Below are 23,969 nucleotides of genomic sequence, written 5' to 3'. Positions count from 1 at the left end.
TTGAATTCAGATGGCTTGAAAGTTTGTAGCCCTACTGAGCAAATACTTTGCATGATTTCTAAATGATTTGGATGGATTATTGATATGCAGCCTTCATTTCATTTGAGTGATGGTAAATGCGTTGAATTGTAGTGGAGGCACATTCATTTGAGCAGTTGTTTAAAATGAAGGAGCATAACTGCAAAATTCGTGCTTTGAAATGTTTACTTAGGTCATGCACATCAAGTAAATTGACAGTGTTATTTACTTTGACGAGGTAAACGTGACAGCTGAATTATTTTCAGGCAGCTATAATTACAACTGTATTTATCACAAATCCATAAAACATGATTGATGTTTCTCAAATAACCCCACATTATATTGCATTTATCATCGGAGTATTCAAAACAAACCTTTTTGAGTAAGCTTTCCTGAGCACAATATTTTTTTCCTTCAAGCATTTAGATTCTTGAAATGTCATTAAGCAGAAGTTGACTGAATTAATAAGGAACTTGTTTCACCTAACTATTTACTTTAAAAAAAAAGAACGCTTAAAATCCCACATCTTATGAAACAGGGAGCCAGTTCAGATATTACCTTTGCATTTGAGGAAGAGAATGAGAGTAGACTTTTTATATACCCTTCTCCTCATCTCTGCTCTTTTCAGCTCAAGTCAGTCTGAGGAGGGCTCAGTGGCATGGCACCTGCTTTACATGCAGAAGGTTATAGATCATTGGCATCACTGGTTAGATAACATCGGGCTTGCTGGACTAGAAAGGATCTAGAAGTCTTAGTCGACCACAAGCTGAACACGAGTCAGCAATGTGATGCGGCAGCCAAGAAAGCCAACACGATTCTTGGTTGCATCAACAGGAGTATAGTGTCTAGATCAAGGGAAGTGATAGTACCACTGTATTCTGCTTTGGTCAGGCCTCACCTGGAATAATATATCCAATTCTCAGCACCACAGTTCAAGAAGGATGTTGAGAAGCTGGAACATGTCCAGAGGAGGTCGACCAAAATGGTGAAAAGTCTGGAAGCCATGCGCTATGAGGAATGGCTTAGGGAGCTGGGAATGTTTAGCCTGATGAAAAGAAGGTCAAGAGGGGACATGATGTTTAAATATTTGAAAGGATGTCATATTGAAGAGGGAACAGGCTTGCTTTCCATGGCTCCAAAGATTAGAACTAGGAGCAATGAATTCAAATTACAGGAAAAGAGATTCTACCTAAATCTCAGGATGAACTTCCTAACAGTCAGAGCTGTTTGATAGTGGAATATGCTGCCTCGGAGTGTGCTGAAGGTTTTAAACAGAGGCTGGATAGCCATCTGTTGGGAGTGCTTTGATTGTGTATCTTGTCTTGGCAGGGGGTTGGACTGGAGGACCCTTGGAGTCTCTTCTAACTCTATGAGTCTAACCTGAATTCATATAAAGTAGTTTCCTAGATTTCTATCTCTCTGGATCATATAGATTGCTCCTTAGTTTCAGTCTACCTTGAAGTCAACTGTGCTGGGAGAGGACAGCCCTAATCTTAAACATGAGTGAATGTCCAAGACAGTCCTAATCTTAAACATGAGTGAATATTGAGATAAAATATTTTTCAGATGGATATTATTACTTATGTTAAATGACTGTTGTTTCACAAAAGGCTGAAACTGCTGTACATTCTACAGTTGCCCCTTCTTATACACGTATTTTTTATACACAAATTCAAGCATACACGGTTTGAAAATGTTAAAAAAAAGTATAGATTTCAAATATCAAACCTTGATTTTCCATTTTTATAAGGGACGCCATTTTGCTATGTCATTATATTTAATGGGACTTGAGCAAACATGGATTTTGTTATACAGGGGGGGGGGGAATCTTGGAACCAAACCCCAGCGTATAATAAGGGCCACTGTATGTTGTATAGTTCATCTTTTACTTAATGCTGCAATATGAACATACTTGGTATACTGAGTTCTGCTGAAGAAAGCATTACTCCTGTAGGAGGTATTTATCTTGTACCAACTAATTCCTTCCCCCATCAAGATATGATAGTGAGCAATTTAGCTGTGCTTTCCTGCATGGCAGGGTCTTTGACTAGGTCACCCTTGCAGTCCCTTCCAGTTCTATGATTCTGTAATTCTTTGATATTATATTCTTTGATGTGATTAATGAAGAAAGGCAGATGGAGGGAGTATCAGCAATACTGTGCTTCCCATGTGCTTAAAGAAATTTCTGCACACTCCAAGGTCAGCCGTTAAGCACAATGTGAGAACCATGTCAATAGGAGTTACCCTTCATCTAGACATATCTTAATTTGTTCATGGGTTGCTCCTCACTGTTATGTATGCATTATAGCTTGCTTTCATAACAATGTATTTTTTTAAAAAAGGATCTCTCCACAGAGACCTAGCCTGCCATGGAGTGGAGTGAAAGAGAGCTTTTCTAGAATGTGAATAAATTCGTGACTCCACTCTACTTTAGGTGTTAGAGCTGAAATGTAAGCAGGAGCCCTAGCTCATGATCCAAGGTTCTGCCACAATGGGTATCATTGATGTCTAAACAGAATCCCAGTCTAGCCAGGATGTCTTTCAAGACCTTCTTACTCAGGGGGGCCAGTGGGTCAGAGTAATGGGTAGAGATTCTTTTATTGCTCAGGGAAAGTTCTGATATGTGGCCCTGATGGTTTGAAACATGGGGACATCAAAAATTTAACCTCCAGAGTTCTTCCATATTCTCTTATCATAAACCTTAAATATTTTCTTCACATAAAATGTAGAGAGGAAGTGACGTATGCAAGACATGCCTTCTCCACCAACTTGTATCCAAATACTGGTATCTCTTTTATTCATAAGGTCTAGTTAAAACTAATGTACACTGAAACCACACATGCTTTTGGCCTGCATTTTTGGAGATAATATGGGACAAAAATTGCTTCAGCATCTTTTTTTGTTGTTGTTGTAGGGATGAGTCAATTCATGTTTACTGGATCCCTTTGTGCACTGTGCATAAAGAATGGAAGAAGTGTGGAATTCTGTTTCTGTGCAGTGTAATGTGCCAAGTTCTGTATGTAATTTGTCATGGGCACTGCATCAAACAGAGCAGGCAAGGTTATATTCAAGGGAAAAGCATGCAGTGTCGGTGGTTAGAGGATACATGTCAGTCAAGATCTTGAATCAGCTGTCAAGCAGATGGCTGACTTAAGGAATTTGGGATGTTACCAGAAGGAAAAGAATGTTTGTTATGAATGGAAGTGCAAAGCTTTATTTGGAATCTGGCTACATAATTCCATTGGAGATGCCCCAAGAATTGCTTTGCTAAATTAAGTAGTGTCCTAAAATACATATTCAAATAATTTCAAAGCAGTATCATCGGTTGAATCACAAACATCTTGCTGGTATGCTAGGTAAAAAATCCAATTGAGATAACTTGCTAGTTTCTTCCAATAAGTTAGCTGAGCAACCTCTGAGATTTTGTGTCATTCTCCCCACTCTGTAGAATTTTCTTCTTTATGAGCCTAAAAATTCAGCAAAGCCGTTTACTACAAAGACACTAAGAATTAGTTGGGAGACTTCAGTACTTTCATTTTCACACTTGCTTAAGCTATAGTTGACATCTCTGTCAATTGCAGTGTAGCAAGCAGAAATCCAGTACAAAAAAACACAAAACACAACTCAACAGATTTTGTTGTTTCTTTCTTTTGTCCTTAGATGAGCATTGATGCATAGAGAGGATTTGGGTCCCCAAAGATTTCTTTGACATAGCCTGTGGCAGTGTAAGAGGATTGAGAGTTATGTTTGTCTAACTATGGTGGATTCATTATTGGTTTTAAAGGCAGTTGTCTCCTGAGTTCAAAGTTTCAGAGCATCTTTGAATCGATACCAAGTCATACTTGATACCAGGTGTATCTGTAACTGAAAACTGGTTTACTGACTAGCAAAATGTTCTTCATCGTTGTTCTCTGTGTGTGTCTGTGTTCAAGCAAGAGTTGCATAGTTAGAAAACCTCACATTGAAATTGCAGGAGCTATTAGGAGATGCAGTGCATTTCTGCTACCATGTATCAGAATGACTTATTGTGGCATCCCTACTCTGTAGGAGGAGCAGACCAGCTGATGTTTGAGATGGGCATGCTTTGCCCTTTATAACTGAGGTCTAGGTTTTTTTGAAGCAATTACTTCTCCTGTATGAAGCTGCCCACAGATTAAGATTACTGGGGGAGTCTCTTCTTGGGTTATCCTTTCTTGCTGCCTATCAAGAGCCACAGGAAGAGTGTTCTTGGTAGTACTTCATTCACAGCTAGGCTGTAGAATCTCTCTCAAAGGAGGCTTATTTGGCCTTCTTGCTATCTGTGTGCCTGCTTTGTGTGGCACTGCCACACAGGAATAAACAAGGCTCCCAGGTAACTCCTGTTTGCCTATTTTGGTCAAGTAGAAACCAGCTCCAGGTGCAGCATTGACATTTTGTGTGGGTCAGTTCTATGGCTATTCACACTCACTTCAAGGCCTTCCTTTGCCTGGTATAGATTACATCAGTAACTGAATTTTTGGCTTAAAATGTTGTGCATAAATAAATCAGATGAGGAGGTAAAGATCTGGCAGATGAAAGAACAAAGCTTCCTTCACTTGGTAGCAATGAACACCTAGATCCTCCAAAATTTAAAACTTGTAATTTTTCTTTCTTTCTTCCCCCTTTTCTGGTTCATTGGAATCCTTGATTCAAAGGCCTGGGGTTACTCTTGGATAATCAGTTTTGTGACATATAAAGGCCACAAGGAGACAATCAGGAGATGAAAAGGAGGATGTCACACTGGAAAATGACCCACAGGAATCAAAGTGAAGGAGTTGAGTTTTGTTTGGAGAAAGACTTACGTGCTACTCTGGCAGACTCCACATCCTCGAAATGCTCTGATTTGGCAGGGACAGTCCCAGTCAATCTTCTGTTGTGTTATGGTGATCCTAAGGCACACCAATTATGGGGTTTTCTTGGCAAAATTTGTTCAGAGGAGGTTTATTATTGCCTTCCCCTGAGGCTGAGGGCACGTGACTTGCCTAGGGTCACCCAGTGGGTTTCATGGCTGAGCTGGAAATGGAACCCTGGTCTTCACGAGTCAGAGCCCAACAGTCAAACCTCTACAAGCCACCATGCTGACTGTCATACCTGGCTGCATACAATTACTGCAAGTGTGCATTAACTGAGTGAACATTTTAAATGTAGTCTAGCAATGCAGTACAGCGGTGCCTCGGGTTACGAAATTAATTCGTTCCGCGGCGCCGTTCGTAACCCGATACATTTCGCAACCCGAAAAGGCTTTCCGTTAGCGCTGGAAGCCTATAGCATTTGAATTTCGCGCCGAAATTAATTTCGTAACCCGAAAAATATTTCGTAACCCGGAACAGTTTTTTCCAATCCAACTTTTTCGTATCCCGGAAATTTCGTAACGCGGTCATTTCGTATCCCGAGGCACCAGTGTATTGTTTAGTAATTAGCATTCCTTGCATTTGAGATAGGAGAGCAGAATACCTAATGTGATAGTATAAGAGCTATGTTAGAGCAGACCAAAGGCCCATTTATTTCCCATAGTGGTCAACAAGATGCTTCAGTGGGAGGTCCAAGAATAGGACATGAGTGCTACAGCTGCCTCCTGCTCAAAAACACATACATTTATTATCTCTGATGTTAATATGTATCTGTTCAGATTTATTGTCATTGATAAATCTTATTCTCCATGAATTTGTCTAACTTGTAAGAACAGAATGATAAAAAAATTAAACAGAATAAGCAATAGCAATAGCAAGTACATTTCTATACCTCTTATCAGTGCACTTCAGCACTCCCTAATCAGCTCACAATATGTAAGCTAATTGCCCTGAACAAGCTGGGTACTCATTTTAGCGACCTCAGAAGGATGCCAGGCTGAGTCGATCCTGAGCCCCTGGCTGGTGTTGAACTCACAACCTTGTGGTTTGTGAGTGAGTGGCTGCAGTACAGGCATTTAACCACTGCACCACCAGGCCTCCTAGTTCATTGGAGCATTGCTATAGTAGTACTGAGGATTCTTTGTATTGTAATAATTTACTAATGCTTGATAATATTTGCAGAAATATGCTATTTATTTATTGTATGCATTTGGCTTTTGGGGGCCTTGATCACTTTTTACTAAATAGAATAGGTTACTGAAAGAAGAAAACATTTTAATTAAGAGAGTGAGGCTTGAATAATTATAAGCATATTTAACTGCTGAAAGGAAGATCGGGAGCCACCTGTCTTTTCTTCCTCCTCCTCTTCTTCTTGCACTCTTTGCTTTTCTATTTCCCTCCATTTAATTTATGTACGTACATATCATGGTATTTTTAAAAATAGTCAATATATATTTTTTAAAAAGTATATTGTTTATGATTAAACAATACTGGTTATGTGATCTTTTTGAGATGAATATAATTTTTTCCCCTGCACTTTAATGGATACTTCATACTAGTGAAGTTCACTTATAGTCACTGACTTGGCAGGAAGAGGAATTTATGAATTATTTAAATTGGTTTTGGCTGAGTTATTTATGTAGTTTGTCATGTAGTGGGGAAATGGTTTTAAATCCTTTTTGGTGTGTCTGCTATGAGAATAATGTATACAAATGTTTACATTAAGATGTATATTTATGCTTTTAGACTTACAGAGTTTGAAGATACACCTGCAAGTCAGCTGACAATAGATGAGTTCATGACAATTGATTTGGAAGAGGAATGTGATCCTCCTTCATTTACAGCTGGTCAACGAAAGATGAAGATTAAGCAGGTGAATTCTTTCCGCTCTGCATATGCATATTTTCCTTTATTCCTTTTGTCATTAGAAGGAAACATCTCTTGCTCACCTATCTGTACAGTCAATTCTCCATTATTCTTCTGTTTGGAAAACCAATATTTTGGGGGGAAAATTAGTTGAACAACATTTTGAACAAAGAGTATTTTACATCAGCAAAGGGATACAATATTGGAATGAGCTCCAACACGTAATCAAAACCCGCTGCATAAAAACAAAAATTAATTTTGGGTTTTGCTGAAATCCATCCATAGTCATTTAGATCATGACAAACCATAGTAATTTACATAACAGCTTTCTGACATAATAATATATTTTTTAAAAAGCACATTTTCACCTTTCTCATAAAAGTCTGATTTCCCAGCAGAGAGGGTCCTGTCCTCCTGTAATCTGGGTTTAGCTCCTCCTATTTGCTCCTGTAGGCAGGGACAATAAACAAAAGACCGGCCCCTATATAGGGAGGAGCTAGCCCCCCTGAGCCTCAGTCTTGTTCCTGCCTAAGCTCCTAGCAGGATGTTCTCTTTGAGCCAGCGAAGTTTTTCCTTCCCTTCTTCTCCTCTCTCCTGCCTTTCCCCCCTTCCTTGGTGGTGGCTATGGCAGAGAACCCTGAGAGCATGGGTGAAGGGCCATCCTTAACCCAGGCTTCCCTAGCTCAGGGTCTGCCAGCTCAACAGAGGGAGCTGGCTTAAGAGGGAGACCCATTGGGATGTGTTTGCTGTTGCTCTGCAGCTTCTTTACTACAGCCTTGGAAGCATGAAGAAGACTTAAAATGGCAAGGGCTCCCAGGATTGGAGAAAGGTCTTGGCTTTGCCAATGACTCTCCCTCTCCTCCAAAGCTGCCCCCTTTCATGGTGGGAGCACAGGAGATCTCTGCAAACAGCACTGCAGCACATGGGAGCCGTGGGAAGAGATGGTGAGGGGTTTCCCCTCCATGTCTCTGTTTCTCCACATCACCTCTGCCCAGCCTGTTTAAGGCCAGGGATCAGTGAGGAAACTGGCCAGAAGTCATGGAAACTTCCCTCCTCAGCATCTCTGCCCAGCCAGAGTTCAGAGGACAGGCCAGCCAAAGCCATGGCAAAGGATTTCTCTGCACCACCTCTGCCCAGCCTGTTTAAGGCCAGGGATCAGTGAGGAAACTGGCCAGAAGTCATGGAGACTTCCCTCCTCAGCATCTCTGCCCAGCCAGAGTTCAGAGGACAGGCCAGCCAAAAGCCATGGCAAAGGATTTCTCTGCATCACCTCTGCCCAGCCTGAAATGGCCAAGGTCAGAGAGGCAAGCCAGCCAGAAGTCACAGGAGAACGGTGAGTACCAGGGGCCCTCTCTCTCTAGCCACCAAAGAACCTTTGCCAGATCTAATGCCCTCGCTCAGAGCAGGCATTGCCATGAGGCCTCTGCCATGGCCATTGCAGGCACTATGCCTAGCATAAGGTTTGGGACTCTGCCAGGAGGGCAGATGGGGGCATTAACCCTTGGTCTCCCCCTTCCTTCCCATCTCTGGCCCCAATGGCACCCAGGACCCTAACAGGTGTGGGGGATCCTTTTGCAGACTGGGAAACACATGGTGGTGTTGCCAGGGCTCCTGCACATTCCTTTTGAATTCTTATAATGAGATGGTGTGTAAGGAGGCAGAGGATTCCTCCTCAGTGTTGCACAGACACATGGCTCTAAAGGAAGCTGGACTTGGCCCAGCAGGAGCTGAAGCTTCCAACTCTAAAATGGTCTTTTTTGGCTGCCACAGAGCATCCCACAAAAAGCACAAAATGGCTTCATGTCCACCCCAGAGAGAGCATGGCCTCTGCCACCCACTTCTAAACAGAGGCTGGAGGGCCATCTATTGGGAATGCTTTGATTGAGAATTCCTGCAGGGCAGAATGGGGTTGGACTGGATGGCCCTTGGGGTCTCTTCCAACCCAGGGATTCTTTGAGAGACCACATGGATACAAATCCTCCTGTGTTCCCTCCCCAAAAAATTACAACAACAAAAAGGGTAAACCATTTGTGGATATCATGGGTGGAGAGTTCCCTTCATCCCCAATTGTATTTGGCTGCCCCAAACCATGTCGCTCTTGAGAGAAAAGCTTGAGCGCTTGGCCTCTCCTTTCCATCAGAGATGATCCTTTCTCGGGACACAGACTTACTCAGGTAAATGTAGAGCCATGTCCCACAGCAGTCCCTCTGCCCTTCCCAGCTACCTATGCAAGTGGGAGGGAGTTGAGGACCAAGCTAGCTTCTATCATGCAGCCAGGTTACTATAGAGCCTGCCTGAAATTAAAAGGGCTAAGCTGTAAACCCCAGCTTGAAGTTGGGGCTGTTTTAAACATAAATAAAACAAAATGCCCTGTGAGTATCAGGGCTACACTACAGGCCATATGCAGCTATCTACCCATGATTAGCAATGGTCTTCAGTCACTGCTAACTTAAGAGCAGTTTCCTCAGTGCTTGGAATAAGCCACTGCCCAGGCAGCCTCCCTTGATGGGGCAAATAAAGGAGGGGAGAGCCCCCACATCAACAGGGCTGTGGGCTCAGATTTACAAGAGATACTGGTTAACCTTTGTGCTGTTCATTTTATTACTGTTAGCCCATGAGGTTTTAGTTGTGCTGTTTCTGCTTGCCCCCCTCTCCTTTTTCCAGGCCAGAGAAGATGCCTAGAAACTAATTCTTCAAGGGAGGGGCTAGCCATAAAAGCCACATGATGACTTTTCTTGCCTCCTCATGAGCCTCCATCACTGTCTCCATTAGGTCCAGAGCCTTTTTTGCCTTAGGTGGAACAGCCAAAGACATAGGATGAGCACATGGTTCTACCTCCTTTGTGCAAACTGTTATCAGCCATAGCACTTCTCATTAAGAGCATAAGCTTTAACAATATAGATTCATTTAAATGCTAATAAACAGGGTGACTCAAGCAAGGAGAAGGTCTCTGGTCACTCAGCAGACCTCTAATGCTTACATGCATTGAGGATCTTTGGTAAAAACATCTCATATGAGGTGATAGATATATTGGATTAAGGTGACCAACCAAACTCCATTTTAGTGGCAAAAGGATTATGTTCCTGTTATAAAACACAGTGAACCTCAGTCAGCTAGCCTCAAAAGATGTGGCTTCCCTTGCCTTCCCTTCTTTCTTGGAGAGATGTCTGTTAAAGGGAAGAAACTAAAAAACAACAACAACAACACAGTTTCTTCCATGAGATGGTTCTCACTAATACAGGGGGTTAAGAAAAATTCTTATCAAAAACAGACAGACTCCTCTCCATGGGGGGAGAAACTCCCCTTCCTCCATGAGTGTTTTAAAACAATATAATCAGGTTTCTCTACTAAGGGGTTGCTTCAAATCCCATTCAGATATCCTACAGAGCCCTGAGGGGTCTGCCACAAAATCACAATTACCTCTTACCTTGTCTAGATTGTTAAATTTTAAGTAAGAATGCCTGCTGATGGGCTTGCCATTTCAACTGCTGCCTGGCTTGAAAAGCCTATTGTAACAAGATCTATCATGCATATGATGAATTGGGCTCAAGGCCATGAAGGTTCATGCTGCTAATCTCTTTTCTTTAGTGGTCTCAGGGTGCTGCAAGATTCCTTTGCATATTGTTGGGCATGCTTTGATTGTGATTTCCTGCATGGCAGGGGGTTGGACTTGATGGCCCTTGTGGTCTCATCCAACTCCATGATTCTATGATTTTATGGTTATAAGATTAGCTGCTGTGTGGGTGAGTGTCTTATCCCTGATTGGGTTTTCATGGCATGGTCTGGTCCAAACAACACCATTGTTTACTACCTTTTGGGGCTGGAAAAATGGACTTCCTAGTGCCTTTGCCTTGTTTTCTGCTAGCAAAAACGCTCAGATTTAATATACCATACAGCTCCACATAGAGACTTACACCAGCCACCTATATGCCCACAGCTTTTATATATATATATATATATATATATATATATATATATATATTCCAAAAAACAAACAAAACAAAAATACAACACAGCAAACTATGATTTTACTATTTTCTATAGGAGACTCTGTTTTACTATGCGATTATATTTTATGTGCCTTGAGCTTCCATGGATTTGGTATCCATGCAAAGTCCTAAATCCAACTCCATATCGAGGGCCCACTATACTATTTTAAATTTAGGTTTGTGTTCCTTTGACAGATCCCTTTTGTGGAGAAAATTCTCTCCTCGAAATTAGATACCAGAGGGCTATCCTTGCCAAGCCCCCTGTTCCCATTTCATGACTCCTTAATCAGCAGTTCATTTAGCCGGGAGACCCCTCAGTCTTCATACAGGTTGATGATAGTCTGCTACATGGATTTGGGGTGATTTTTGAAGTCTCTAGACAAGTTCATCCTCAAAAGAAATCAGACTTAATTCTGACCACATGCCCTGTTAACACAGAGTGCATCTATGCTTCTGCATGGACTCACCAATGTCTGCGAGATAAAGGTTAATCCAGTGTCTTCTTTGCCTAACCATGGGATTAGTCTTATTTTACACAGGTTCACAGATGTTCCAGTAAAGAACTGCACATTGTTTTGAAATTTTAATTGGAGGTCAGACATTAACATTCCTCTTTCAGAGTGGTAAGTCTTAATTACTACAAATGAAATCACCTTAATATCACCTTCATTGCTATAACCAGTTGACAAGGTGATCAGTGATAGGCTGGAAGCTGCCATAGGTCCAGATTAGATCAGGTTCTATTCTGATTGATCACATAATCCACTGCTTAGGCAAGTTCTCATCAACTGCTTCAGGTTTTTCAGTGGCTGACCTGCTATAGTCCATCCAAGAGGATATTAAGAAGGGACTTGACCCAACATGGTTATAAGGCAGGTGTCTGCCATCATGTCATTTCTGCTCCATACGAGAGCAGCTAGAATGGCAGCCATCCTCACATTAAGAGGCTGTTGAGGGGAGTTTTCCAACAGGGCCTGCCCACCAGACATCATTTTCCATCTTGGGACGTAAACACGGTCTTAAAGGCGCTGACGGTTGGGCCGATCCAGTCCCTTCGGGAGGCCTCCCTCAAACACCTCTCCCTCAAGGCCATCTTCCTCATGGCCATTACCTCCGCCAGATGGGTGTCAGAGCTGGGGCCCTGTCGGTACGTAAAGACTTGTGTATTTTTAGGCCTGTCTCAGTGTGCCTTCGTCCAGACCCTGCCTTTGTGCCTAGGGTCAACTCAGCCTTTCAGGTGTCACAGGACATTCTCCTGCCTTCATTCTGCCCCGATCCTAAGAAGGACTTGGAAAAGACCTGGCACACATTGGATGTGTGCAGAGCCCTCAAAATCTACATCAAGAGGACTTCAACCTTAAGGTCATCTGAGATGTTCTTTTCCTTTCGCCTGGGCTCTTTGGGGTGCAAGGTACCAGTCTCGACTCTCAGTAGGTGGATCAGGTCTTTTATTCAAAAGAGCTACTGAACTCTTGATCTCACTCCACCCGAGGGGTTGATGGTGCACTCAACCAGGAGTGCATCTACCTCTGTGGCCTTGACCACTAGCGCCTCCCTGTCAGATATTTGCAGGGTGGCCACAGGGAAGTCGCCTTCGACCTTCATAAGACATTACAAACTGGACGTCTCTCAGTCTGCAGAGGCGTCATTTGAAAGGAGGTTCCTCCAACAGATTGTGTCGGGGGCCACAGTCTCCTAGCAGCACCTCCCTCCCATTTCGAGAGGGCTTTTGTAAATCCCAGATTACAGGAGGACAGGACCCTCTCTGCTGGGAAAAGGAACGTTGGGTACTTACCGTGACACGTTCATTTCCTGCAGAGAAGGGTCCTGGCATCCTGCCCACCCGGGTGCTGCCTGCGGCCTCCGACCCTGCCTGCCTGTTGGTGGACCTGCCTTGTTCTTCTTCTTGTTGCTGGATTGGTTTTTCTGAGTTCTTGTTTGTTCTTGGACTAGTTTTTTCTAAGGTGTTCTAGTTAACCCTTAGCTGATGTTACTAAAGTTCAGTTCCTTGAGTACCTTTCTAGTCGCTTGGCTTGTTATTGACTGAGGCTCAGGGGGGCTAGCTCCTCCCTATATAGGGGCCGGTCTTTTGTTTATTGTCCCTGCCTACAGGAGCAAATAGGAGGAGCTAAACCCAGATTACAGGATGCCAGGACCCTTCTCTGCAGGAAATGAACGTGTCACGGTAAGTACCCAACGTTCCTATTGTCAGGCTTCTTGTGGGAATAATGTTCCAAACCACCACCAAAAGGCCCCGCTCTTGAGCCCTTTTAGATTTTACGTCTCTGGAATGTAAGGCAAGTGTCCAAATAAACATTGAAATAGTAAGAGTGCATGGTCATGATCTAAAGTGCACTCATGTCCCAAATTCTAGGTAATAATTGCCTTTTTGTTGAAATCCAACCAGCCTCCTTGTTCTAACTATATCTCATCTTGGATATTGAGATACAGTCAGATGTGTCTAACAGGGTGAGAATTTGAGTGCCCAGGTCTGATGAAAAATTCAAGTTCTTAGGAAATAGTCTCAAATTTTATAATCTGCATGGATTTGTGGAGTTTGGCCCAAAAGATAGATTTAGCTGGGCTGCTCAATATTATTTCATCTGTAATAGCCATAGGTTTTAGCAGGGCTGCTATTCCCCATGTATAAATATGCTACAAGAAGGCTTATTATCTCTAAAAAGAGGGAAAGTTTTGCTGATTGGTCTAAGTTGCATTCTGGGTAGCTGTTGAATGATCATGCTGGTGATATATCAATGATATTACTCAAAGGGCTAATTCTCTTCCTCCCCCAATGTTCTGATATTGGACTAGACTGGACCAATATAAGGCCACTTTCAGTGTTTCCATAATGTTCCTATGATATCTATTAACTTAGTGCTGGATAATGATACTATTCTTTGTTGTTTATATTTAGTCATTAGTCTGCCCAGTACTTTAAATTATGTAAGAGCAAACGAAGACAAGTCTTTGCCTCAAAGATCTTACAAAACAAGGAAGGAAGAGTGGCAAAGATAACAAAAGATGAATGTGAGTAAAAGGTCATGTCAGAGGCTTTACAGTAAAACAAAGTTTTAAAGAAGGATTAGATATAAATGTGAAATGGCACCAGACCTTTCTACAAGGGAGTACCAGATGTAGTGGGCAGTAAGAAGGAATGGACAGAGCCATTTGAAAGCAGGCCTCCTTTCAGTGTCCAGAGGAGCAAAGGAGTGATAGAGTTGAAGGAATTACTGTGGAAAGCCAGAGCAGAAATGTGGGGGTGAGACTTTGGATGGTTTTAAAGGATGTGCTGTTTAGGGAATGGATTGAGAAGTTAGTTTTAAGGCTGTGGAATCATATGATAGGGGACAGAAAATCAGCAATTAGTTTTGAGAGCAGTGTTTTGGATAGAGACAAAAAGACAAAGGTATGCAAGGGAATGCTCAGAGACAGGAAGGCTGGAGAAGTCAATGTAAGTCAGCACTGCATTGGTTCTTGCTCCTGCTTTGGAGGCTGTATTGGGCCCAAGGATTTGAAAAGCTGTCACGGTTACTCTCTGCATTGTCCCTGGCAGACTACCTGCTGTGCACCAGTTCTCCCGATCAGCGCACACCTCACCTCACTGTGCCATGACAAATGTATTCTGACTTACAAGGGTTGGAATCTTTCATATGATACGGCTAAGCTTATTTTGTTGCATGTAAATTTTTTCTCTTCTGTATGCCACATTCATTCTTCCACCCCAATTAACAAAGGCCACAGCTGGAAAGGTATTTGCTTGTTAATTGGTTCCCCCCTCCTAGCTTTTCAGGTTCTGCTCTCACTAGAGATACCTGGGACTAGGGGAAAATGCAGCATTACATAGAATTCTGTGTTTTAACTGGTCCAATTTAAAACAAGCACTGCTGTTAATTATGATCAAATTGTGTTGGACTTGCTCCAAAATGTAGCTTGCCAAGACATGCAGAGTGTCACTAGAGTTAGCTTCTGAGCTGATAGATATTTCTGAATAAATACTGATTTTTCAGAGAAATGATTATGATTGTTTTTATTTTTAAAAAAGAAATTTGATGCTGTGTTTAAATATCCTCCATTAATGTTCTGTAGAGATATTTGGGGCTATTTTCCAAAGTGAGTTTTCCCAAAGTGAGTTTATATCCATGAAAAAAGATAAAGGTAAAGGTAGTCGCTTGACATGAATGTCTAGTCGTAAATGACTGTTGGGGGTAGTGCTCATCTCTGTTACTAAGCTAAAGAGTCAGTGTTGTTTGACGATAACTCCGGAGGTCATGTGGCCAGCATGATTACACTGAATGCTGTTACCTTCCCACTGAAGTGGTACCTATTTATCTACTTGCATTTGTATTCTTTCAGACTGCTAGGTTGGCAGAAGCTGGGACTAGTGACAGGGGTTCAACCCGTCATGCAGCACTTGGACTTCAAACTGCCAACCTTCCGATCTTCTGTTCATTAGAATTGGTGTCTTAACCACCAAGCCACCGCATCCCCATGAACGCTCATGCTCAAATAATCAGTCAAAGGAAGCTCATACTAAAATAATTAAAAACAGTGCCTGAGGTGCATAAAAATCTTTGTCCCTGATGGATGTTTTTTTATCTAAAATCGGTGGCAAACATGTGGCTAGAAGATTTACTGTAATGATATATGCTAGGAACAAAAATTAACTTCAGACACACTTTTTTTGGTAGCAGCACCTGTAAGACTGATTTTTAAAATTTTTAGCATGGGCTTTCATGGATATAAACTCACTTCTTCAAGTGTAGTACAGTGTGTATTAAAACCTCAGGTTAGAAAGTATATTTATACATTTGTGGGAATGGGATAGAACGTAATAGGATCCAGAGAGATGCAAATCATATCCCTTGCCCTAAATTTTCAAAGGGCTGAGCAAGGTGATAGAGATCTTTCAGATATTTATTTGGGTCAGTTAACGTTGATGTGTGAAAGCAATAAATCTATTCTCTAAAAGTTGGTATCCAAAATTCTCTCTGAGAAGATTCCTGTTGTTATATGTGTAGTAGTGATGATCCATGTATTAATATATGTGGTATGCTATTGTCTTTGTTCATACATCTGCTAATGGATTAGAATTTGAATTAGAATATAATTCAATTCAACTGTTTCTCTTTCTAGTCTTCCTTTATAATTTCCTTGTTCAAGAACTGTGACTTGTAAATCCTTTATTCTGTGTCCACGAAAGTTGAATTGTTGTGCAACTAGTTTTTGTGTATTAATATAATAATAATAATAATAATAATAATAACAATAAAGATTTATTTCTAGCCTGCCCAATCATGAAGATTCCGGGCGGGTTACAACAGTAAAAAACATCAAGTTACAATAGAGTTAAAAAAAACACCAAACCCTAAAACCCAAGACCTACCCCCCCCCCCATTCTCAGTACTAAAACAGAGTTAAACAGTAATAGTAAAAACGTTAAAGACATTAAACAAAAAAATAGGCAGAAAGATAGGCGGGGAAGAATAGACAGATGAGGGGACAAATATCTCTATATCTGGGGAGGGTAACTAAGTTGGAAAGGCCATTTCTAATTGCCATTTCTAATGTCAGATTTGTGTCCATTTATCTTCTTGCATAGAGACTGTTCTGTTTGTCTAATGTAGAATGTATGGGGCATTTGCTGGCATAGAATGGCATATATCACATTGGAGGAAGAGCAAGCAAATGCGCCTCCATGTGCAGTATTGCAGGGGTCAATAACATCGTCCAGAAAATCAATGGTACAGTGGAGATATGTTGCTCCTCATAGTTAGAACTTGGAAAAGTTAGTGTTTTGGACTACACCTCCCAGAATCCTTAGAATATTTAATTATTGTGTTTGATGTATTTGTTATATATGATATAGAAATATATATGTAGATAGTTCAAGGTTCCATCCTTTGGACTGCCAGTCAAAAATCCCATGGAGGAGGGAGCGAGAAAATACCTCTGAGACCCTGGAAAGCTGCTGCCAGGCAAAAACACTGCCATAAAATGATGGGAACACTGAAACATCTTATGAAGAAAGAGCTCAGGGGTTTTGGTTTAGAAAATAGTAGATGTAAGCAACGCATAAAGGTTTATACAGTACATTGAATATTAATAAATTGTATATATTATTGAAATCATAAAACATTAAATAAAAATGGTTTTACGTTTACAGATTGCATGAAGAAAATGGATAGGGAAGAATTATTTGCTTTCAAAATACCAGGATTCAAAGTAATCTTGTTAAATCAATTGCCTACCCTTTATGCACTACATCCAATAGAGGTTCATGTTTATAGAGAGAGAACTTTGCCATTCAACAGTTATGGCAAGCAATGCTGCCTGGTCCTTGTGTCTGTGCCCTCTCTTTACTGCAGGGGGAAAAAACCTGCAGATCGTAGAGACTAAATTGGAAGTCTCATTAAATATAAAATCCTATAAATGCCATAAATTAAGTGTGGCCTTTTGATAAACAGCTAGTTTGTGATGGCTATTAAAAATTGCTGTTCCTGTGACATTTATAGCTGGCAAAGATGGTAAAATGCAAGGCTAGTCATTTGCAGTCTCCCTGTTGGAATATGTACGCTGTTATGTCATGCAAATGTGTGATTGCTTCCCTTATTTTGGAGGTTTACTTTTGAAAATGCAGTGCCTGGAAAGCATTAGGAAAAACTCTCCCAGAGAATTACAAAGACGTTTGTACTCACAGCAGCTACCTTGTGCCTTTTCAGCTTATCTCTCCATCTAGGCCAGTATTTATTTAATTTATATGGCTAAATCTCACATCTTTCTCCCAGAAATATGACAACAAGATTAAAAACTCATAAAAACAATTACAGATTTTTTAAAAAACAGGCAAAAAGTTAGAATGATAAAACACAATTAAACCAATTATATATATATATATATATATATGTCTAGAAATTTTGGTCAAAAGACTGACACCCCCCCCCCCCATGTGGATCAACATCCATGGGTCAATGTGAGTACTGTATTTTAATTCTTCCCCTTCTGAGTAGAGTGGCGAAAGGTAAGAGGATAGTGCATCCCAGGAGCACCTAAAAGAAGGACCATCCACCTCTGCTCTTTCCACCATGGTGCTATGTCTGGCCTTTATGAATGCTTCGACTGAAAAATGGCAGTAGTAGTTACCTCTTTGGTACTTCCATTCAAAGGAATGGCAGGAGAAATCAGGCTTAGAAGGATCTAAATAAGACATTTCTGTATGAATATGGTTAACTTCATCCTTTACATCCTTTGTTACATGCCCCTAAGTTTTATCCTTGACTTATCCATGAGTCATATCAAAAGCCATAATGTAACGGCTACCCTCTCTTTTGTGGCAGGCGCTTGGGACTTCTATTATCCCACTCCGCTGCCAACCAATTCCTGTAACGAACCCCCTTTAATATATGGTGGGTTCACAGTATTATTCAATAGATATGGCCGACATGTCTTTAAGATGAAAAAAACTATGTGAACTTTATTGAACAAGTTGCTTAACAAATATGACTTGAACTTAGTTCAGGCACGTTCCTTTTGGTTACAAATGTATTCTTCCCCTCGTTACTATGTTCCTTTCTTCCCCTCTAGCCTCTTTATCTACCCTAGGACTTCTCTGTCCCTCTCTGGGTAATTCTTTTAATATCCCAGCCACTACGGCTGCTCTATATCTCAACCAAACTAGTAACTCAAACCCCTCTGCCTGGGTTTGGTTACATAGAGTCTCTCCTTTCTAGACCCTTTACTTTAACTCCTGTCCCTCTCTGGACCTACTCCTATCAACTGTCTTCCCCAATCTCTCCTCCAGCCTCTCCCCCTGGGTTCTAACCCTCTAACTGCCTCATAACCGCAAACGTTCCAACTGCTCATCCCCAACGGACGCCCGGAATGTTCACAAATCCCAGCCCTCATTTCATTGGCTGGCCCTCAGCTGCCTCCTGATTGGTCAGCTGGGCGTGCTCTCCATTACACATGCCCCTAGGTTTTATCCTTGACTTATCCATGAGTCATATCAAAAGCCATAATTCTGGCCCCAAATCTTGCCCATTACTTATACATGAGCCTGACTTATAGTCGAGTGTATACACTATATTTAAACTCTCTTGAATTGAAAGACCATATCCATTTTCAAAAGTATAGCCAGCCCTCTGTATCCACAGATTCTGCATCCACAAATTCGACCATCTGCGGTTTAAAAATATTCACCAAAAAATAACTTCCAAAAAGCAAACCTTGATTTTGACATTTTATATAAGGGACACCATTTTACTCTGCCATTGTATTTAATGTGACATGAGCATCCGCAGATTTTGGTATCCACAGGGTCTGGAATTAAACCCCAGCAAGCACCAAGGACCCACTGTACAGCACATAGCTGATTTATCATCCCATCTATAGTAACCCAATTTAATTGCCAAAGGCTTGCTTAGAAATAAACTTCCTTATTTGCTGGTGGATTTTAAATGTTTTAGGTTTTTATTCTACTTTTTTTAACAGCTTACTTTGGCAAAGGTTACACCTACATATTAGCATATGCTGAGTGAAAGCTAGCCATACTGACCAGAACAACCAGTGTAACTTTGTCGTATTTGTTTTGTGATTGTTTATCTTACAGAGAATACAGCCACTCAGAGAATAGAACTAATACTATTTGTGAGCTTTTCTTTGCTCTACCAAGTTGAGTAATGTATCTAATTAGGTAGCAGAAAGTTTCAACCAGTGTTTTAAATCTAGTTCTTTCTCTCCCCCCCCCCCCCCCCGTCTGAGATCACAGGAGTACCTTGTTCAATGCAAACTCCTCTGAATATAGCCCTGAACTTTCAAGATCACATGGAATCTTAACAGTTGTTTTTGAATATTATCAGACCTAATGCAGGATATGTTTTTCCTAAGATTTGGTTCATAAATCTTCCTAGTTTACAGTTTAATTATTTTGCTCATTTCTCCTTCTCTTTCTTTCTCTTCCCCTCCCTTCTTTCCCCAGCTTGAGAAGGAGCTGTCAAAAAAGCTGGAAGAGTTAGAAGGTAAAGGCTGTGTTTCAGAGAACATTCTTATTTATGCCATGTTTCCTCTGCACAGTGGTGACACTTCTCTGTATTTACGGCAGGTGAAATAACAAGCTACCAAGATGAAATAGAGATTGAATTAGAGAATAGCAGGCCAAAAGCAAAAGGAGTTTATGCAAATTACGGTAAAGATGGTAAGTCTGTTTAAAATTCATTCATGAGGAATATGTTAAAAATTGATGACTTTACAGCAGTTTTTAAAAATCTCAGGTGTATAATGTATCAGGTTTGATCATAGAGAAGGGTATCTTTCATTTCTGGGTTAGAAAGGCACAGGTGGAATGACAAGAAAAGGAATGTATTTTCTAGTACAATCTTTCCTGTCCTTGAGTTCCTCTGTTGTGCTGGAGTACAATTTTCCTGGAGAAGCTTCTAGACAGAGTTTGGAAATATTACTTCTCAGACTTCAACTCCCAGAACCCTAAAACAAGCATGGCACCTGACTGTTCTGGTTCTGGAGTTCTGAGAGTTGTAATTTTAAAAAGTATTTTTTTTCAGTTTCTGGCCACTAACCAGCCCTTCATGGTTCCCCCAAACCATCTATGTTGGGCCTGTCAGAATTTGAAATATCAGATCCTTTAAATTATGATATAGAATGGGAAGGGAAACAAAGGGTCCTGCATTGTAATCAGGGTGTTATTTTAATCATCTCTCACTGTGAGCTATGCTGGTTAAGGCTGATGATACTTGCATGCAAAAACATCTAGAGCAGTACTTCTCACACAATCTGATGTGGGAGACCAGCACTTATTGTTTTCCAGTGTGCCAGGGACCTAAATTAAATTTGTGCTCATTGGCTAAAATTATTTGTTTCTGGAAATGTGCCAATGGCCAGCACTGAAATAGCTCAGGGCCTGGCACTGGTCTGGTGCCACTTCTTTGAGTCACTGTCATCTAGAAGGCTATATATTCCTTACTCTTGGTTTTCATTTGCCAAAGCCCTTCACATCCTTATGAAAGATGTTCAGAAGGTGTTCAGAAGATATTCAGAGCATTGTCTGGGCACAATGGAAGGACTGCTGCTTCCCCTTCCTAAAATGGCAGAGCTTAGAAAAGCTGTATTTTGGGGCATATAATTCTAAGGTGGGTTACACACCGCTATTTAAGTACGCGCAGAGCGCGTACTAGGGTTAGGAAGGGGCGGTGCTTCCGCACCCCCTAACCCTAGCACGCGCTCTGCGCACACAAAATGGCGGCGGCCATTCCTCACGGCTGCTGCCATGATGGCATGACGAACGTGCCGCCTCCAAACAAGGCAGTGCGGACGTGACGCCTTCACTCCGCGTGAAGGCGCTTAATGCGCCCTTTGCGCGGAGCAGGAAGGAGCTCCGTTTCGGAGCTCCTTCCTGGTTTGCGTCGCTGGTTTGCGTCGCTGGGCACAGCCTTCAGACGGCTGTGCCCAGCAATGCAAGGGAGAAAGGGGCCAAGCGGCCCCTTTCTCCTCCTCCCCGCCACCGCAGGGTGTCCTTGGGGTTTGAAGCCCCAAGGACACCCCTTTCCAGGCTGCGGGGAAGCGGCCTTTTGCCGCTTCCCTGCGGCCCAGAAAGTGGCGGATCGGGGCCTCAGCGGCTGCCGTTCTGGCCACTGAGGCCCCAATACACCGGGGAAAGGCGCGCCTACAGGCCGCCCCAAAGGGGCGGTCTGTAATGCGCCCTAGACTCACACAAGCCAATGTGGCCACTGGCAGTTGTAGCCCAAAATGATAACATTACAAAACTCTGGAGAGAATCACCATGTTGAAGATGGATCTAGGCTTAATTGTGTATGTTACCCCTTCTAGAATTATACTTTATTATTGAATGCCATAAATAAATGTCAAGGTATGGACATAGTTAATAAGGACATCAAGTTCTGTGCCACTATATGCCCATCATATGTTGAAAGGTTGCTGGAGTAGCATATTTGGTCTCTACTTTCCAGTCTCCTTGTGTGTGTTGTTCTTTATCTAAAATAGCACACACCAAGCTGGCATATAAATGGAGAAATGGCAGAATTACCAGGGTATATACCTTATCAACTGGTCAATGCTTATGTTGATAACATTCCGTGCAAGTACTAAAGGATGATACAAAACTGGGAGGGATATCTAACACATTGGCAGATAGGAACAGAATTCAAAAGGACCTTGATAAATTAGATAACTGGGCTGAAATTAATAAAATGAAATTCAACAGAGACAATGCAAAATTCTACATTTTGGCCACAAAAACCAAATCCACAAGTATAGGATGGGGGATACTTGGCTCAGCAATACTACATGCAGGCCAGCAGTGTGATGCTGTAGCAAAGAAGGTGGATGCTATTTTAGTATAGTTTCCAAGTCTAGAAAAGTAATAGTTGGAAATCTTACTGGGCTTTTATTTTCCTGTTTTATTATTTTTAAAAAAATAATTGGTGGGAGAAATGAGAAAGAACCTTGAGCTTTTTATTTTTAGTACTGTGGCTCTGGTTGTTTTTTTTTTACAAGGATGATTAATGAACTGTAGATAGGTCTTAAGACTAGAAAAAAATTGTGACCAGGAGTTCTTTCTTACAAGTCCTAAGAAGACCTACAAAGATCTATTAACAGCATCTAGAACATCTTGGCTCTAATCTATTTGATGAAATCATTTGATACTCTTTCTTTTTAGATTGTTTGGAAGATAATACCTTAAGTATATTTGGAGAGGAGGAAGGAGAAGATGAAGAACTAGAAGCAGCTGCAAATCATTTAAACAAGGACTTTTACAGTGAAGTGCTTGATAAAGACAGATCACAGGAGAAAGAAATTTCCGTAAGGCCACCTGCCCTGGAATCGCTTCTTGGCCCTCTCCCTACTGCAGCCAGTCTTGGGATTACAGAATCTATAAAAGAGTGTATATTAACAAATGATCGAGATCCCAGTAAGTACAAACTGACATGTTCAAACTGAGCTGTGACTCATGAGATCTATATAGTTTTTACCTTAATATCTGTTGTGAATGTGCAAACAGGGAAGTGCACTAACTTTGCTCCCATTCATCCCCAGTTCTGTCATTCTCCTCGTGTGGTTGAACACTCCAATAACAACTACAACTACTGTAGAAACTATGGTTGTTCACTGGAATATTATCCTTATATAAATACAAATAAGTATTAATATTAAGTAATCTGTGAAGGTTAATAGTGGGCAGTCTTGGTCCTAACATATTTGCTAAGTGGTTAGTGCCTTTTCCCCAAGACTAGGATTTGAGGCCGTGCTGTGCGCAATTAAAGTGAAATAATGCATAAAATCACACACATCTAAAAATGTGTGATATAAGAAATTAGAATTAGAATAGCGTTAAACTACCTGTCGCCGGGCCCCTGGCTACACCAGCAGGTGGGGTGGGTAGTTGTGGATCCATGACAAAGAGACGAGGACGCTGGTGTATGCTCAGTGCTCTTTAATGTAACTACAACAATTCCACGTGTGAACAGAACTGAAACTGGTTACTTCACCGTCCTAAAGTCTAACATCTTGACTCCGTTTCCGGGCAAGTGTCCTCCGCCGCAGGGCCCGCTTCTCTTCCTGCCCCTCCCCTCGAGACTCTCTCGGCTGGCCAACACTGGCCTCTTATGTCCCACAATAAGCAAGGACCTGGATTAATCACTGGCCTGGCCTGGTAGGGTCCACTGGCTTCTTCCAGGGACAGAGGGTGAACCCGAGAGGCAAAGAATCCTTCTGCGGGGTTTCCCCGGTCGCTACCCCGAGCGTTCCCATCCCGCCGCCCTCTTAGGTACCGATAGTTAGCTTCCACTGTCCAGGCGTCCCAATCTCTCCCCACTATCTCCTCCTCGTATCCCGTGTCTCCCTCCACGCTCGGCGTCCACTTCCGCTCCTCCCTGGGTCTTCCCCCTCCACCCCTTTTCTACCCTCCGACACGCCCTCCTCCCTGGTCTCCGCCCCAGTCCCAGCTGTAGCTCCTCAAGCCATGTCCTCCCTGTCCTCCTTGGCTTCATCAGGGTCCCCTGGCACATCGTCTTCAGGAGTGGGACCCCAACCCGATTCCTCCCCTTCTTCCACCCTCTGACACTACCTGTAAAATTTAAAACATTGAAAGCATAGAATAAAAGTAGTATAGCACACTAAAACAGAAAGCCATATATATATATATATATATATATATATATATATATATATATAAAATCCCAAATGTCTGGTGGAATAA

The 23,969-nt window shown here is 41.8% G+C and overlaps 1 protein-coding gene across 3 annotated transcripts in view; it reads left to right on the top strand.

Annotated features, from left to right (window-relative positions):
* Positions 1-23,969, top strand: part of BRF1 (BRF1 general transcription factor IIIB subunit) — a 282,491-nt gene that overhangs the window by 138,250 nt on the left and 120,272 nt on the right. For all 3 annotated transcript variants that reach the window (XM_089522715.1, XM_089522714.1, XM_089522717.1), the window contains 4 exons: positions 6,633-6,759; positions 19,719-19,758; positions 19,842-19,934; positions 22,431-22,682. In XM_089522715.1, the coding sequence (XP_089378841.1) occupies positions 6,633-6,759; positions 19,719-19,758; positions 19,842-19,934; positions 22,431-22,682 (512 nt within the window). The remainder of the gene's footprint in view (positions 1-6,632; positions 6,760-19,718; positions 19,759-19,841; positions 19,935-22,430; positions 22,683-23,969) is intronic.

The sequence above is a fragment of the Sceloporus occidentalis genome, unplaced genomic scaffold, assembly GCF_023333645.1.
Source record: "Sceloporus occidentalis isolate IW3139 unplaced genomic scaffold, rSceOcc1.0.p SCAF_4, whole genome shotgun sequence".
Classification (NCBI taxonomy): domain Eukaryota; kingdom Metazoa; phylum Chordata; class Lepidosauria; order Squamata; family Phrynosomatidae; genus Sceloporus; species Sceloporus occidentalis.
This window is presented reverse-complemented; position numbering and strand designations above follow the sequence as displayed.